At 42.6% G+C, this 17,666-nt stretch overlaps 1 protein-coding gene across 3 annotated transcripts in view; it reads right to left on the bottom strand.

The window, feature by feature from the left end:
- Window positions 1-454: 454 nt before the first annotated feature.
- The window catches only part of LOC148399270 (E3 ubiquitin-protein ligase SMURF2-like), a 34,724-nt gene continuing 17,512 nt past the window's right edge, over window positions 455-17,666 (bottom strand). The window contains exons 5-20 of one of the 3 annotated variants that reach the window (XM_088373346.1): window positions 16,353-16,418; window positions 16,108-16,192; window positions 15,619-15,702; window positions 13,927-14,138; window positions 13,120-13,204; window positions 12,213-12,371; window positions 11,740-11,796; window positions 6,625-6,838; window positions 5,376-5,479; window positions 5,182-5,296; window positions 4,908-5,086; window positions 4,346-4,483; window positions 4,106-4,226; window positions 3,826-4,027; window positions 3,617-3,692; window positions 455-3,001 (exon numbers count right to left, since the gene is read on the bottom strand). In XM_088373346.1, coding sequence (XP_088229472.1) covers window positions 2,902-3,001; window positions 3,617-3,692; window positions 3,826-4,027; window positions 4,106-4,226; window positions 4,346-4,483; window positions 4,908-5,086; window positions 5,182-5,296; window positions 5,376-5,479; window positions 6,625-6,838; window positions 11,740-11,796; window positions 12,213-12,371; window positions 13,120-13,204; window positions 13,927-14,138; window positions 15,619-15,702; window positions 16,108-16,192; window positions 16,353-16,418 — 1,997 coding nt within the window. In that variant the 3' untranslated portion in view covers window positions 455-2,901. Of the gene's footprint in view, window positions 3,002-3,616; window positions 3,693-3,825; window positions 4,028-4,105; window positions 4,227-4,345; window positions 4,484-4,907; window positions 5,087-5,181; window positions 5,297-5,375; window positions 5,480-6,624; window positions 6,839-11,739; window positions 11,797-12,212; window positions 12,372-13,119; window positions 13,205-13,926; window positions 14,139-15,053; window positions 15,590-15,618; window positions 15,703-16,107; window positions 16,193-16,352; window positions 16,419-17,666 lie in introns of those variants that run through there. The other 2 variants (XM_088373347.1, XM_088373348.1) reach the window with 2 other exon arrangements.

Genomic DNA, 17,666 nt, shown 5'->3' with positions numbered 1-17,666 from the left:
TGAGACACATGGTCTTGAAGGGGCGAGAGTAATTGTTTCACTCCAACGACAGAGGGACAGCTCCTTTTTAACGTACCCTTTAACCGATGCTGGCAAAAAAATGTTGGCTACACACCCGAGTGCGGTGTTCAATTTGAAAGTTATCCCTCTGGACAGCAAATGTGTCTACACATCGGAGTGGGAAAAAACTAATACACTTTTGCATTTTTGTCAAATCTAATATGAAGGCACACAACAACGTTTGGCCCTTCATTTTGTTGCGGGTGGTTGAATTTTTAGCGTTGCCTGAGTGGTGTCATGCCCACATTGCTCACGCTATGACACAACAGTGACAGTGACCAGGAAGTAGTTGATCTGGACTGTTTATGGACCAGAAAACACACAGAGCACACTCTGTGAAATCATTGGTATTTCAAAATACTGACAAATGGAAATAATGAGTGATACGCATACGTCTGTAAAACATATTGCTGTCACATCCAGACAGCAGTGTTTTATTGCTTCGCTTTCTGCAGGTGTACAAGAATTACCTGTCCCCCACCCTCGCCATCCTTTTAATAATTTTACTTTATTGTCCATTTGTCAGTTACAAGCTCACAGAACAGAGCAGCTGTGGAGAAAAACGCAACATTTACTGTAACAATAAATACAAAAACCTGGGAAAATTGGATGCAGAATTATTGAAAAGGATGGTTGGTTTTATTGGGTACAATTCCAACCTCGCCGAAGTGTTTGTTTGCATGAGTGAGTCAGCCAGTAAATATGGCAAAGCGACACAGATGAGATATGGACGAACATATGTGCGGCAAAGCGGAAACGTGTGCGTGTGCATATACGGATGCAGTCTACAAAATCAGTCCATTTCGTATTTGGTACATAAAGGGAAGTGTCCAAGATGTATACATGACATCTGCAAATAACACTTGCTATGCATTTTTTACATGTGTGAAATATAACATCAAATAAATCCTCTGTAAATGTTCATAGAACAATTTGTAAGCTCTTCATGGTTGCAGCCAGTAAAGAAATAAGAAAAAGGATTCACAAGTCCAAACAAATAGTTGTGGCTATGCAAAACGGACTTGTTGAGAAAACACGAAACTTTGTCCTCTAGTGGAAACATCCCCAGTAGCAAACGAAATTCCTATGAATGTATGACTGTTGAAAAGTCAGGTGTGTCTTATTTTGCATCAAGCCATCCTCATTTAAAAAATAATGTACATCCCACCCACGCTCCAATTGACAAAAAAAACCAACAACCTCAAAACACGTTCACCTGAGAATGCAAAGAGGTCTGGAACAGACATGCTGCATTTGCACGGAACACAAACAAAAACAAATCATATATTTGTACATATATATTTGTACATATATATATATACACACACACACACACATACACACACTCCATGTATAGAGATATGTGTTCCTCTAGTCTGTATGTGTAACATATAGTATAGCAAAGTAGACATGATACATTTCAAAACAGGGGTTCCCCCACTTAGGCAATTAAAATGCTGGAAGCTATTTTATCAATTGGCAATCACGCACATCACATCTTGGAAAAGACTTTTTTTTTTGGGGGGGTGTCAAGGTTGATGTGTTTCGGGGTGTGAGGGAGGAACATCCGATTTCATTTGTCTCTCGTTTGGGAAACCCTGTTTTCATGTTGGGTGTTGGGAGGCGGAAGTACTCCTGACATCATTGCTCACTTGCTAAAGTGCTTGACAGTGACGAGTGAAAATAAACATCTTGTCTGTCTGCAGCAGTGCACACTTTGCAACATGTCACAGTGAGCGCGCACGGTGGCCAGGGTGAAGAACACATCCATACAAAATGTGGATGGATGAATGAAATCCTCAAAACAAATTAAATTAAAAAAAGGCTCAACACTTTATATTGAGCGGCTTTAAAGACCAGCAGTGGAAGCTCCAAAACGGGGGAAAAAAGTGCCACAATATGAAATTGACACGGTTCTTTGTGTTACCACTCCATTAACTGTTTTCAAAGGCTGCGTAGTTTGACATGATTTTTTTTCTTCTCTACATGGGCTCCTAGGAAAAAAGAATGGATAACTTGAAATTCTAATTCATTCTTGGAGGTTCCGCTGTAAGGTATCGTGAGAAGAAAAACTTAAAGCCCCCCTTAGCTTTTCATACAAACGTGGATATGGACACATGCACACACATGCAGAACTTCTTCACCAGAGTCCGTTTCCTCAGCACTGACAAGATTGAACCGAGAGACAAAAAATAAAAATAAAAAATAAAATAAAATCAAGATTTATAGCGAGACCCAAAATCAATATTTTACCTTTTTAGGGCTGCCTTTAAAAGTGGACTTTTTTTTCAATGAGGGGCTTGAGAATGAACTGAATCCCTCTTGCACGCACAGACACACACACACAAGCGCACACGCACACACACGTGCACACACGCACACAAACACACACACAAACACACGCACAAACACGCACACAAGTTTGGACTGAGGTAGGATGAAAGTGCGCCTCTCCACTACAATATCTGATTTCATGAACATGGAGAGCTTGGGCAAGAATTGGCTACCTGAAGAAGTCGCGGCGAGAAGTGGCAGGAGCGTGACGTGCACAGAGCAACGCTGATTCTCGTTCTGCGCTAAAAAAACAACAACAAAAAAAAAACACCCAGAAGGAGTTTTCAAATGAACGGTGGGAGCGTGGTGGTGGTCTCTAAGTCCGCCTGCTCGCTCCCAAACGTGCTACAACGTAAAGAAACATAGAAGGAAGAGGCGCTCTGAACGATATGGGAAGAACGCGGATAGCAGCGTGAAAGAAAGAGGAAGACTGTGGGATGCTCAGTTATGCTGCATGGATGAGTCCTTGGAACAGTCGCATATTAACACACCCACACACACACAAACTCATTCCACGGCAAAGCCGCAGGTCTCCTCGATGGCGGTCAGCAGCTTGTCGTATAGTTTGTCGTAGCTCTCATAGGGCGGAATGTCGATACGGTTGAAGCTGAAATAAAATCATGTATGTGAGATTTCTTTTAAAAAAAGAGAGAAGATATTCATAAAGAATAGCGCTATATGGGGGAGGAGTGGCTAAGTGAAGGAATGTTTGAAAATATTAAAGTATTTTTCTAACAGTTGATGACTTGAAAATTATGCTGTTTGCAGAGTGATTTTATAAAAATCTGGAGAAAATTTGTTAAGTATACATTTATAGCATATATAATCCATCCACCATTATCTAAATTGCTTATGTGCATATCGAGCTGAGCAATTACTCAAAATTCAATCACAATCACGATTACTACTATAATACTATAGTATGGTATATACTATATAATATAATATATATATATATACAGTGTTATACTAATACTATTCAAGTTTACAATTACAAGATTGGCAATTGTAACAAGAGCTTACATAATTATAGTTGCTTCAAAGAAATTTGTCTTAACGCATCCTTAATATTTATAAAAAATATTTAAACATGTTCTTGTTTTGTACCCAAAAATAGATGATTACCAAAATAATTGTGATTATTGTTTTTTTTCCACAATTGAGCAGCCCTACATATACACACATGCGTATGTGTGCGTGCGTGTATTTGGATTAAACAAACCAGGTGTGGGCTTTGGGCAAATTGTTGGCGTTGGCATCAATCTGATGAATGGTAAAAAGTCGAGGCCCTGCAGCACCTGCAGGCAAAAACGACAAGAAAGCAAACAGAACTCAGCAAACGTTTCACCTTTTTACGTGTTACTTTTATACTTTGAGAAAACAGTCAAGTCTCTGAAGCTTTAATGACAAGGTGACACAGAAGAGCTGTACCTTGCAGCGCCTTGAAACCCTGCAGGGGCACCCTGGAGGAGCCGGTGACAAACTGCAGCAGGCGTGCCCTCCTCTCCTCATCAAAGGACTCGACCGCCTTCCAGAACCACTTGACGATGTTGCTGTCAGGCGTGCAGTGCTTGAGACGCGTGTTCGACTTCCAGTCGGAGACGTCGATCTTTCCCAGGCCGCACACGATCAGCTGGAAGAGCAGAGAGAGCGCTAGAGAAGTGCCGAGGCCGAAAATGACGACGGCATTCTGATGTCTTTGCTCTCGTACCTCGAGCTCCTTCTCGTCAAAGGACTTGAGCAGATGTTGTGGGATGACCTCATTGAAGCCTTTTTGCAGTGCCAAAAATTGAGCTTCGATTCCGTGTAGGAAACGCCAGTTCACATATAACCTGCAAAGTGTAGCAAACGTTATTTTGGGTTCCGCGGGCTGACATGAGATCAATCCAGTCAAACAGAGCACTCTAATAGGCAAAACATATTTCTCAACTTCTGACGAACACCTTCATACCTGACGTATTCCTTTTTGGTATCCTCGCTGACAGAGATGCTCTTTCCGTTAGGTTTGAGCTCATGCTGGATGATCTCTCCATAAGCATTGTGCTCAACACAGAAGGTGTGGTCCAGGACGCCGGTGATGTCATTGTCCCTGGGGAGAAAAACACCAACGAGCCATTATTACCATGGCATGTATTTTAAAATATTTCCTTGATGTTGATCTACTGCATCTAATTCAATATACAGGTGATATATTTTTTGCCATATTATAGACTTTGCATATTTTATATACTCTGTACATTACCTCTTGTATGCAACTTCATTCTAGGTTTGCTTAGTATACAAATTTTTATTCTACTTCATCTAATGGCTAAATAAAATCACAACGTCTGCATGACCAAATAAAACCAGCAGAGAGCGCCGCACGCGTTTCAATTGGCTGCTTTAGTATACAGACGTATGTATGTATGATTTCTGTGTGATTGTGGAAATGGTAACAACTGAAAAACATACAAAACGTGAAGGTAAAGATTCTTTATATTATAACATTATTCTTTGAGAGAAGGGCATCTTACAGGATCCAAACAAGACTGTTGTGGAGGTCGGGGTCTACAGACTCCATGTCGTCCAGTGTGATGGGTTTTCCCAGCAGTTGCTTGTAAAAAGGCAGAGTGAAGCCTCCGTCGATGTAGTGGCCATGAAACACTGCCATGCCCATGATGCGACCCACAAAGTGGAAATACGACAGGTGCTCCTGCAGACAAAACGTGACATGAAAATGTACGTTAGACCTTTTATTGCCAAGATCGTTGGTGGCCAGACGCGTTTAGCCATTCAATCCTTCTTTACAGGGTTGACGGCCGAGTCGGGGTTGATCTGTAAAGTGTAGATGTCGTCTCTGGAGTACTGGAACAGGCCGTAGTACGGATTGAGCATCTCATGGGACAACAAGTACAACCATTCCCTAAGACACACATAACATTTATGAAAAGCATTAATTCTATACACATTTATGTTCAGGAGGATATGCTCCTACGAAGTACCTTGCAACCCCGCCGTAGTCGAGTCCCTCTTCTCCTCTAAATTTGATCATCAGTCTTTTCCACAAATCCTTTGGTCGCATCTTCATCACCTGCCGGTACGACTCCTACGGTTGAACACATACGAGGCGGAAAATTACGATACAGAAATGGCGCACAAATGAAATATAATGCCAAATAATATTCCTGCAGGGGATGTGTGGGGTTCAAAATAATAGCGGTTACCGTTCTCAAAGGAACATCATTTTTCATTTGATTTAACTGCACAAAATGTTTTTCCTTTCGACATGACGCAAGAGTGGACCTCTCGGGGGGGGTCCGGCCTCCAGAGGCTGAGTCTCAGTAAACATCTCTGCCCACCACAGCGAGCCACAGCTCTTGCTGTAAAGACACAACAAGAGCTCGGCCGCTTTCAACATTTACATTGAAACGCTTCGTCTGAGGCAGCATTGAGCTAAGTGCTGCCAGCAGCAGCAGCTGTTCAATAGAACTTTGTGCAAACCAGCAACTCGTGCTCGTGAAAGCACTGCACCTCAACCACATGCATCATGATTGATTTTTTACAATTCTCAAATGAATGTGTGGTACAGGAAGCAGGTCAAGATAACTCTAAAGAAGCCGTTGTGCGTTTGCCACCTCAGTCTCTCTGCCCTGGCGGGCCCAGACAGTGAGACGAAAGCAGCTCTGCACACTTCAACATCTGTCATGTCCAACGAGGATGAAGTCATATTTTTCATTGCTCAACTTGAACTTGTGAAGTTACGTCTGGCTCACCACCCTCGCCTTCATTGCCTCCGTAAGGCGCCCCGCCCCCGTCCCCATCCCCATCCCGAGCTTCTTAGCTGCTGAAATCATCCTGAAAGAATGCCTCGCCTGGGTCAAACAAATGATTGGGAGAAGGAAAAGGAACAGAACGACACTCTGAGCTTGCGTGAGGGTCTTTCTGGTCTGCTTTTCCCTGGAAATCATAAAGTGGTTCCAAGTACTGCTATGTTATTGGGCTGCCCCGGGCCTTTTTCTGGGGCACGTCATAAACACTTTGAAAGGAATTGCTAGTAAAATGCAAAGATGTTGAGAGCATTCCATTGTTTACAGGCATGTTTTGTCCAAAAAAAGCAAGGCATGTAAAACATTTTGTATGCATACGAGTGAGTTTGAGGTTTTGCATGTGCTTGTGTTGCACACGTTCAATCGCAGGTGTATGACACTTGGTGATTGGCTTCATTCTTTTCAGATATTCCTTTTCTCTTACCTCAAAGATCTCCTCACGGCACACCTCGATGCGGCAGTGGCCCGCTTGTGGTTGTTGCTGAGAGAGTTCCTGACGTAGAATCTTGAGCTTTTGCACCAGATCTCGCTTGTACCTGGGCACCGTCAAGCACTCGGCCTCCTCCGGCAACTGGGCTGGGGAGAGAGTCTGCTGGGGGCCACTGGAACCTCCTTGGCCCTTCATCGGAACTGAATGGCTAGAGAGAATAGAGTGTGGTGGTGGCATTAGGCATTTTTTTAATTGGGTACCATCAACAACAAAGACAAAAACTGTGATGCTGACAATAAAACTGCAAATGGAACTCATTGAAATGCAGCCCGTGCATCTCTGCTCTGGCATATTCGAATTGTTTAAAAACGTTTTAATTTCTGTTTACACTTATGTTGAAACGCTAAATAGGTACATCATATCCAGCACAAATAAGCACATTAACATCAACTCAGCAGGGTAGTTCTTTCCCCACCTTCCACCTCCTTTCCCATCTGTTGCATAAAGAAGTGGATGGACCGAGGTGTCCCTGCCCACCACAAGTGGAACTTCCATGACCCAGCCGCAGGAGTGGCCACCCTTCTACTTTGAGGTAATGCTGGGAAAAGCAAAACATTTCTGCGAACTTAGCTTTTGTCTTTGTCACTCCAGACACTTCCTTGAATGCTACCAGTGAGGTTGAGTTAATTTACCACTCCGCCTCGGGTTCATCTATGCATGGTCAGTACAGCGGCCGAGTCGCCCTCAAACCATCTCTGTGGTGTCGGCGGTGGGATGCCTGGGTGGCCCTCATAAAAACGTAATCCATCTCTCCCTTCAACAGGACAAGAGCCCACATTCTCCAGTGAGGAGATGCTGAGTCAGCAAATAGCCTCTTCACAAGAAGCTGCTGTCGTCTGCTGAGAGACGGGGGTGGGAGGGCTGGTCAAACAAAAGGCTTCTCACCGTGAGGTCTTCATTCACACATCAAGGAACGGGAAGCCTTCTAAGGTAGCAGTATATAAGCACCCACTTATTCCAACACGGCTTGTACACTTGAGGACCCCGGTTCAGTGGCTTGAGCCTCGCAGCCCTTCCAAACTAAACGGGTGCAGTGTTTCACGGGTCTGTCCCTGTATAATCAAGTCCACTGTTATTTATTTTTCTGGCAAGCACTGGGGCTTCTAGCATGTCAAAGTCTTTTCCCTGAAAAAAAGAGGAAAAGAAAAGATGGCCTTTAAACATAATGGAATGTGCTTTTTTTGACTGTGAGGCTTAAGACGCCTCCTTTACAAAGCATATAATACAGCCCAAATTCAGCACACTTCTTTGGACAGCACACTGTAATTAAAAAAACATTTTGACAAAGTTAATGGTCTCTGGTTTACAAACAAGAAAAGCTCTGCATATTTGATGGTGAATACAGAAAATGCCAGCACGGCAAATCTGAAAATCCACCAAGCTCTTCACCACCACAGTATGGATAAAAGATGCTGACTGGAAGACAATGCAAATTCAGCAAACATTTTCCTAAATGCTTGTGTGCACGTAGTCGAGAATGCAGGAATGAATGTTTCGCAAAAATATATAGTTAGACCTGGTCCTCATTCTGTATTCATATGTAGATGAATATAGTGAGGCGTGCCACAGACAGTGTCTTTCAAATCCAAACCACAGCTTCTCCCCTTTGAAGTAATGCCGCCGGGCACTAATACGCCTGCTTTCACTGTCTTGCCTGCCACACCTTCATCCACTCATGGAAGGATTCTTCCACCATCCACAAGAGCCATCAGAATGAAGCCACGTCTTCAAAACGGAGCCCCCCTTGATGGCCTTCTTGAGCTTGGAAAAGGGGTGGGGAGCAAATCATTTACATGGAATTCGGCCCAGTGAGTGTGGAGGTTTCTCCGGCGAGGCAATGTTCTTCTTGGCCAGGAAGTGTCAGCTCAGCTGCTTAGGGTATATTGAGCAAGAATGTTGTCATGGAAAGCAACCACGAGTGGTCATGCCACAACTCTCGCCTCTTCTCGCAGCATCTCTTTTTAGACGGGCTGAATGACCGTCTGGCTCGAGTTGAAGAGGAAAACTAGTAGCTCAGGTTTGAAATATGTCTTGTGATGCCCGTCCTGGAACTTTTCTGACACGTTTTATGAACAGAAAAAGGCTTTTTCGAGGTTTTGCGGGGCAGTAATAAGTGCTGAGTGGGTGCAGTGGTGTTAAAGCCGCACCCGTCGCCGCCACCCCCCCACCCAGGAACGAGAGTCAAAGGGGCCTTTATGAATCCATCTGCTGAGGGCATCAGCTGGGGCTCCTGCATTGTAAGAGAGAACTGGTCCAAACTACGGCACGGCTACTGACTCTGAAGTTGAACGCGTGCTGAAAAAATGATTTATCTGGACTTCACTTTCTAGCATGAAGATCAGAATTGATCCATTTGAAGCCTGATAAGAATATAATAACACCAACCAACAAAACTGTAGCATGCTGTGCCTACGTTTTTTTTTACTTTTCATTTCACAGCTTCAAGATGCAGAGTGAAGAAATGATTGGGAAGCTATGTGCTTACTGGAGAAACACACTTGGAACGTGGAACTTTCAAGCAGCTTGGGCACTTTACATTTATATATGGTAAATTATGGCTGCGGTATATTCAAACTGTGAAAAGTAAGCAATCCTCATGACTCAAGACATTAAAGCAAATATTTAAATACAAAATAATGTTGTTCTTGGGGCAATACCCGCTTTGGCCCACTAAATCAGAATCCACGAGTGACTAAAAATACCTTCAGCAAACAGTGACGTAACTTCTCAGATGTACACTATGTGCTGGTGCATGGGAGGAAGCAAACTATGGGAGAGACAGTGCGGCAGACCACAGTAATGTGGCCGTGTCTGACTGTCTGACAAGTGTCTGACAACAGCAGCCTTCCACGGCCTAAGACGGACGGACGCCATACCCGCTGCCAGAAATATGTTTGAAACTGAGCCGTGCCATGCCTACGTCGAGGAACACAGAGGTGTCAACAACAGACACAATTTTGCATCACATTTCTTCTGCTCTATTCTGGCACACAAAAACACCAAATGCTTCTGAATGCAGAAGATAAAAACATTGACAAATACAAAGAAGCAGAAGCACTTAAGGGAAAACACTGGCTGATAAAAATGGCAAGGAAAAATTGCCCTACATGGAAATCATTCCATTCAACAGCCTTTTGTCTCTGGCAGCGATCGAGCAACACAGATGTCTGCACGTTTTGTTGTCAGATGAGGTTGACACACAAAAGCCAGTACATTTCATTCAAGAGCATTATCAAGTCAAATGTGTGTACGTATGGTGTGAATCCTCATGCAATCGCGCCCGGAATCTCTTTTCCTGGCAACTTGTGATGGATTTACACAAAACAGGTCGACTTTGGCCTCCACCACGAGCATTAGCACAAGGCAGCGTGCAACAACTGATCCTGACATACAGGTACCACCTCCATCAAGGACATTCAAAAGTAATTGGGTCAAAGCCTTGCTAGATTTTAGCTGGGTCACGGTGTGTGCATGTGAACGACGTATAGCGTTGTTGGGTGAAATGTCCCCAAATCTGCGTGATAAAAGACAGATGTCCTGACAGTGAGCCAACGGAGAGGCTTATAACTTTAACAGTTTTTGGAACAGCGCAGAGGGTGGGGAGCAGCAGAGAGATTGAGGACAAGAGCTGATAGGGTAGTGGTGGTGGTAAGGGTCGGGGGGGGTGGATAATAATAGAGATGCAACGGTAAAAAGCCTCTTAAAGGCCTCTGCAGACAGTAAGAGAAGACTAGCATGCCCATGCAGGAACAATTACATTTTGTTTCCAAGGCATGTGCCTTATTCTCCTCATCTGCTTTCTGCTGCTGTTAAACAAGCCATTTTGAGTCACAATAAGCAACAAGTAAACAGAGCAGCGCCAAAGTCTGCAAGAATAAGCCTACAGTTTAGGTTCGGGAAAGGGGAAAACGCTGTAAGGACATTTAGGCACTTGGGAGCGGTAGCTGACAATGGATGAAGTCATATTCCAATGTACCCAGGGAAAAGCCAGCAAATCACCACGTGATGCATCTTTGTCACTGACAACATTCATATGGGAGGAATTTCTCATTTTCAAGGTAAAGAGCATTCAATAGCAACAGCAAGTGATGCACAAATGACAGCGCTTCACAAATCCATCCATTTTGTCTGTTATCATGTCTGCAAACGGGAGAATCGGATGTTGTCACGCAACCTTGTCCATCCAAATAATGAAAGAAGATAAAAGTCCAGCTGACAAGCTATGTCAAGGTGAGTTGAATTTACACCTGCTGTTTCTAAGATTACTTATGTAGAGCATCCCAACCTTTTGGGCTCTACAGGCTCCATTAGAAAGTAGTTCCAGTTCATTTGGACTTTCTGCACCTTGTCTGGCCTCTGTTAGAACTCCCCGAATAAAGAGTTAAGACAAGCAGCTAATGATGCAGGCTGAAGAACATAGCTGAGCTCTGACTTACATCCAGAGGCGGTTCTCACACACACACGCACGCACACACGCACGCACACATGGATACCATTTGACCAAAAGGCCAGATGCTGACTTCCCAAACATGCCTCTAGTACTAGTTTCTGTTATTACTGCAAGTGCTTTTGACTTTAAGATAATACAAATTTAAAATCTTTCAATAGCTCTTTTGCTTTTGTTTAAATGCTTCCTGCATGCAAATATGAGCAGACTAATAAAAGTACATTGCACAACTGGACAGGCCTTGATACTAAAGTCATAACTCAGGACTGAGGGTTAAATGATTTTCATAGATGATACATTTATGGCTCTATCACTTAGTTGTCTTTTCTTTAGCACATTTGTACTTGGCCAAGAAAGCCAAGCTTGCAAATATAATGCCATCATTTGAGTTGTCCAATAGATGATAGATGGAGGAAATTGGCCACAGTATGTCAGAAAGTATGTGGTAGAGTGATTGTATGAAAACATCTGTCACCTGTGGATGTTCATCATAATTCTCTTCAAGTACGTCAGCAATGGTACGTGTGTGTGTGTGTGTGTGTTGTCTGGATGCAATTACTGTGTGTAGGCTGTGCACATTTCAGTGTGTGCGCATGTGTTACCTGTGGTTAGTGTTTTGGCTGTCTGTGACCACACGGGATCCATTTGGACTGGGGCTGCTGGAGGGAAGCAGGAGTGGAGAACGTGGAGGGAAAAAGAGAACGGGAAGTGAGCCATAAAAGAGAAGGTGAATGACAGAACAGGGGGTTGAAGCACAGAAACAAGTGGGGACAAAAGTTAAGGAAAAGCGAGACAGGACAAAATAAAGACAGAGAGGGGTACAAAAGCAAAGCGCTCATTACAAGGTGTTTTTTTAAGCAATTCTATAATTACCACATAAATACAGTGTACATCACATTACAATTCTATCTCAATCATACTGTGTTGAATCAAACAAATTCATGCAGCCGCGTGATAATCTATTTTTTTAATTAACACAGACGCCATTGTAATTCTACTGTTTTTTTTTTAGCATGATCTATAATTTTCCACAACTGGAAAATGTCTGAGTAGGGTTAATGATTCCTTTGCTTACTTGAGAACCCGATGCAGGTTAGCAGACAGTCTCGGGTCTGTGAACTGGGTAGTTCGATTGTTGTGGTCCACAAAGTAGACGCGGCCGGTCGCAGTGTTTCTAATCTCCCAGCCTGGCGGCAGAGGGCCGAGTTCCTCGCAGTTCACATTACTCAAGTCCCTGGATGACCATCAGAAACCATTAGCAGCAGTCATGCCAAATGAAATGTTTATTGGTATTATGTTTGATCTACGCTATGCAAGGTGCTTCATCTAGGTCGTGTCAAGAAAAGTGGCTGTAACTGAGTTGACATTTTATACACAGAGCATGATTGTATTTATCACACAGGACCTTTTCAATAAGATCACATAGCCATGGCTTTTAACAGACTTATCCCTCCGGCAAACTCCTTGCTTTGTTAATTCTTTTTCTCTCCTTTACATTGACCATTATGAGGACACCAAAGCCCTAATGTCCTGGTGTGTATGTGTGCACGCTGTCCTTGAATTGAGGCAGTACGCATTAGTCATGGACGCAGAGCACATGCCTCGCTGCACCCATCAACATACTAGGTCATTTTAGAAACCTCGTCCAAAGGGAACAAACACAGAGGTGGCATCTATGGGTTTGGCGCTTTAGATGCATGCTTCATCTATGAGCTGCAGCTGCACAGAGCGATCCTCAGAAATGTACTCAGCAATCCAAAAGAACACATTGGAGCGCTTGTGGAATTAGGAGTGGAGATCTTCTTGCAGGTGGTGCGTTTGGTTATTCCAACAATTTTCTTCCAACTGAGGAAAGGTCATTCCTTTGGGTGATCCTGACTGAATGTAACAAATGCCTAAAATACTTTCGATTTCTGAATGCATATACAAGTGTACATCTAAAGAATCAATAGCAAGGAAGTAAATACGAAGACGATGGCTACCTGGGAACGCGAGGGTCGTGCCAGGTGCTGACTCCAGTCTGTGTGTGCAGGAAGTACACTTGGCCCTGTTGAGTCGTTCGTTGCTCTAAGAAAAGACAGAAAAAGACTTTAATTAAAAATTGCCAAAGAGGTCTACTCATCTGGCCCTGAGAGAAGAAAGAATGAGTCAGTTGGTGTACTATGGAGAGGTCTGTTTATAATTAATGAGATGCGTAATCTGTCGGAATCACAGTTGACCAAAGTCTTTTCTTAAGACAGCAATGTAGCCCATAATTCATTCAGAGACCTTCTCCAACAGGATAAGGCCGTATAACAACTTACAAATGGTACTTATGTTTGGATCATGCCAAAACTGCTAATATAAAAATTGAGCCTAAAAAACATAAGTGAGCCAAAGACACCAACAGGATGGGAGTGTGTGGGTGTCCATGTGTAATTTTCTAACAGCTTGTAAAACCTCTGTTGTATCATTTTTCTGTCTCTCTAGTTCAGTGGGTTCAGTTTGAAACGAAAGCTCACCGACTAGCAGTGGAGCATCAGTGACTCACTTTGTCCAAGTGAGGCCAGCGTCACACATAGTAGAGATCCAACAGTGCCACCCTAAAATACTTGCATACACCATCGCCTTTTGAGGAACGATTCATTTTTAAAGACTCATAATTAAAGGGGAAGTCAACCCCAAAATTTCCTTGACAATAATATATTCTATATGCCCTCACTAGGCTCGACCTGGCTTTGTGATTATTATTGCGTTTTGCTTCAACACTGTGCGCGTGCAAATGAACGTGTATCACTGCCATCTCTTACCATAACCCTCGGGCAGGTCGGGAGGCGTGTGCAAGTGCGTTCGACTCATGTAGTTGCGGTGTCGTTGTGATCGCACCCGTCTCTCTTGGAGTCGCTGTTCTCCGGGTGGGCCGCTGGCCTCTGCCCCGTTAACGGGTGTCATCACTGGTGTGTTCTCATCCACCACACAGCTCAAAGGACGCCCGGATGGGCTGGAGTACTCTGAAGCTGGCCTGGAAGGAACCAACATGTATTTTTACTGTTTTGAATATCACTTCTGCTTTCATGCTTTCAACCGCAACTTTGACTTACTCCTTCACATATGAAAGTAGCCTAAGCACAAAAACAATATTCAATGTGGCTTTGAAGTAGGCTGACAAACAAAATGAGTTTTCAATTATTTGTAAAATGTTTAATTGGTCGCAATGTGGAAATAATGAAAAGTATGGTCAAATACGAATTTTGATAAGTGTGGTTGCGTGATTATTTGGAAGGTTGGTCCAAAAATGTGCTAATGTGCGGTCAGAGGCTTTCTTTCTTGTCCTGGTGTCTAGACAAAGACATAAGAAGCGTGTAATTATGGTATCATCATCCCTCAAAAGGCGACATGCATTTGAAGGTTATGAATATTTATGCCGTATTAGGAGTGAACAGGAGGTTCTCACAACACTGAATCTTTCGTATGTTTGTGAGCTACTTAAGAGCAGGATGTCGACAGCAGATATCTGATAAGCAAACACAAACACAGACTGTCTGGCTTACTGACATTTGTGTGTGTAACAAGTCTGACCACTGTCTGGCTATCCACAGTAACTGACGCCTTGGTTATCAAAAACCTCGAACCCCTGTCTGTCAGCCCACCTCCTCCTCACTCCTTCCTCCTTCCATTTCCTCTTCCTCCTCCCCTCTCACTACCTCCTTTTCCACCACAGCTTCGCACTAACCACCAACAATTTGCTCACTAAATGGATTAAGAATGATATTTAGAGAAAAAGTACAAATTGTTAACCGATGCGATCAAATAAAAAGCACGGAAACAAAACTTGTTTTTTCAACAATTCCTCAACCATTTCACTCGGGCACCAATAAAAATCGAGCCAATTTCTTCAATTATGTTCACTATTCAGATTTTTCATTTCACTGCTTACCTTGCTTTGTGGCGGCCACTAAAACTGCAAAGAAAGTGCAGTTGAGGTAGGCGTTTTGTTTGCTTACTCCCTGACGGCTCCCGCTGATATGGGTCAAGAAGGAAGGCGACAGTCGTTCCGGCAGGAAGACGGGCCAAGTAAAACCTCGCTGTTCGACTGGGTGGCTTACTCGCAAACATATTTGGGTATTAGTGTGCATGCGTGAGCTGAAGTAGGGTGGGGTGGAGTTAAAGGAAGTTCACATATTACCGACACTAGAAGGGGTCATTTGAAGCCAGTTAAATAAAGACCCTCCTATTCTGGTTGGTTTTTGCACAGTTGTTGTGTAAGTGCTAAATAAATAACAATTTACTGTGTTGTATTGTAACATATTGTATTTTTTATTTATTATATAAGAGTGAATGTCAGATGTCTGGTGTGAAACGTGCCATATTGTGTATTAATACTTCTTTGTTTAAAATCATATTACTTCACAAGGTTAATGATGTAAAGTACCTATATCAATTATCATAATTATTTTCATTTCGTTGTATATTTCTCAAAGTTAAGTGCAAAAGCAACGTACCTGGTAGGTCTCTCCCATTGTGTGGTGCGTGTGATGTGGTTCAGGTACTGTATTCTTCCAGAGGCTGTTCTTCTCTCTTCCCATCTGTTTAACATGAAAATTAAAACAAGAGTTTTTTTTCTTTGTTGCATCATAAAATATACGAAAAACATCATTGGTGTTTTGCATTGTATTGCTTTTAAGAAAGCATGATAAAATGTAAGAAAAATAAATCAGGGAAGGTAAAAATGATGTACAAAAAGCCAAGAGAGTGCACAGTTAGAAATTTTCTAACATTGTTAGAACGCACTGATAGTGAAGTAAATAAAACAAATAAAAATCTAGGCGTGGAAAAAATAAACAAGGAAAGGTAAAAAAAAGATGCACTCTTCAACTCATCAATGGATGAAAATGTGTGTCCTAAGAAAACAAGTATATGTGAAGGATGTTTTCTTACTAAACTCGTGAAAGCACAGCGAACACAAGCTTCTTCACAAACATCATACTGACCCATCAGGTAAGTCGTTGTCAAAGAGGCGACTACAATCCACCACTGGTCCTCCGGTACCTATACGGTCTCTTGATTGAAGACTTACTATAAAAGACAAGAAAGATGGCAGATAAACACTTTACCAAATCACTCAGTTTTATAACATACAACCATCGGTTTACATATAATGCCACTGATGAAAATGCAAAATAATAGGAAAAGAAATAAGTCCATGTACTGATTGATCATAAAAGTGTTGCTTTACCTACTATCTGCCCTCTGACTGTATCATTATCGTTTGGGCCAAGCTTATTGAGGTCCAGTCTTTGATCTGCAAAGGGGAGAAGGATTCCCATTAATTCAGCACATATCCAAAGGTCACATCATGTCATACATATTAGTGGCAACAGAAAGGAAAGTAATTCACGCTAAATCTAGATGCAGTACACAAGAACTTGACAATTGTACTTAGAAATAATATAAAAAAAACATTGAATACTATATTTTATATTTGTATGAATCTCATAACCGAGCAAAATGAGCAGGAATCCAAGTCTTGTGGTTCCTTAATGACTCAAGAACCAGACCTACTGGGAACAGTACAGAATTTTACCTTCCCTTTGCATCCATGAATTTTGCTTGTGTGTGATATGAGCACTTGACGGCCTAAATAACTTTGTTCCAAGAAGCGTCTGAGCATCTGTTCCATATACACGTCTAGACTAAACATACATTTTCTTTCTAAATAGAAGGCCACCATTGAGACAGTACATTTATAGTTCTCAACCACGAGCACTCACCACACCATTTAGCTCCTAAAGGCTATGAAAAATGTGCAAACCTGCACTGTGTGTGGCTGTAAATGAAAACTTCTATGGAAGGTGTGGCTATGTTTTTCTATCTGTCCATTAATGTTGTGTGCAATATGATTTAAAAGTAATGATAATAATGATAACATCACAGGTATGTTTAAAAAGCTATCTGATGCGTGTTTGTGAAGTGAGGCAGAGGATGTTGAGGTTTGTGACCACAACACAACAGGAAGAGCAGCTCGGTATGCTGCCAGATAGATTTCTAGAAATCCAGGACAACCCCATTTGGGGTTTTGAAGCTTTGTTTGTATAGAAACTGAAACAGTTTTGTACAACTTTGGCTTTAAGTTGAATGACAAGTCAGCTATGGCTAGGAATAAACCCTCTAGGAATCATGGAGATTCCAGTAATGTGTGTGTGAGCGCTTTTTTCGTGTCCATGTATGTTTGCATCTTGGTCAGACCACAGAATGAGTGCGGTTCACATTTGCTGCACTCTGGACAAGGACAAAGGATTTATGTGCAAATTGGTGTGCTGCAATTGCTCATGCTTCCTGTGGCTCCGATTAAGTATAGTGTCTAGAATGCTGGCTATACAATAACGTGGCCAGCCTGGAGCCGGACAGGAGAATGTCGTGTCTGTTTTAGAAAACTGTGTGCAAATCTAAAGTGCATGCCCTTTGGCCTTGGATAGGTGACAGCATTGTACTTGACTGGCACCATCATAAAACCTTTTTTTTGGCAAGATTGATCCTGCTCTATAGTTGG

The sequence above is a fragment of the Syngnathus floridae genome, chromosome 4 (genome assembly GCF_059516105.1).
Source record: "Syngnathus floridae isolate MCC-2025c chromosome 4, RoL_Sflo_1.0, whole genome shotgun sequence".
Lineage (NCBI taxonomy): Eukaryota > Metazoa > Chordata > Actinopteri > Syngnathiformes > Syngnathidae > Syngnathus > Syngnathus floridae.
Note: the sequence above shows the minus strand (reverse complement) of the source record. Positions and strands in the feature narration are given on the sequence as shown.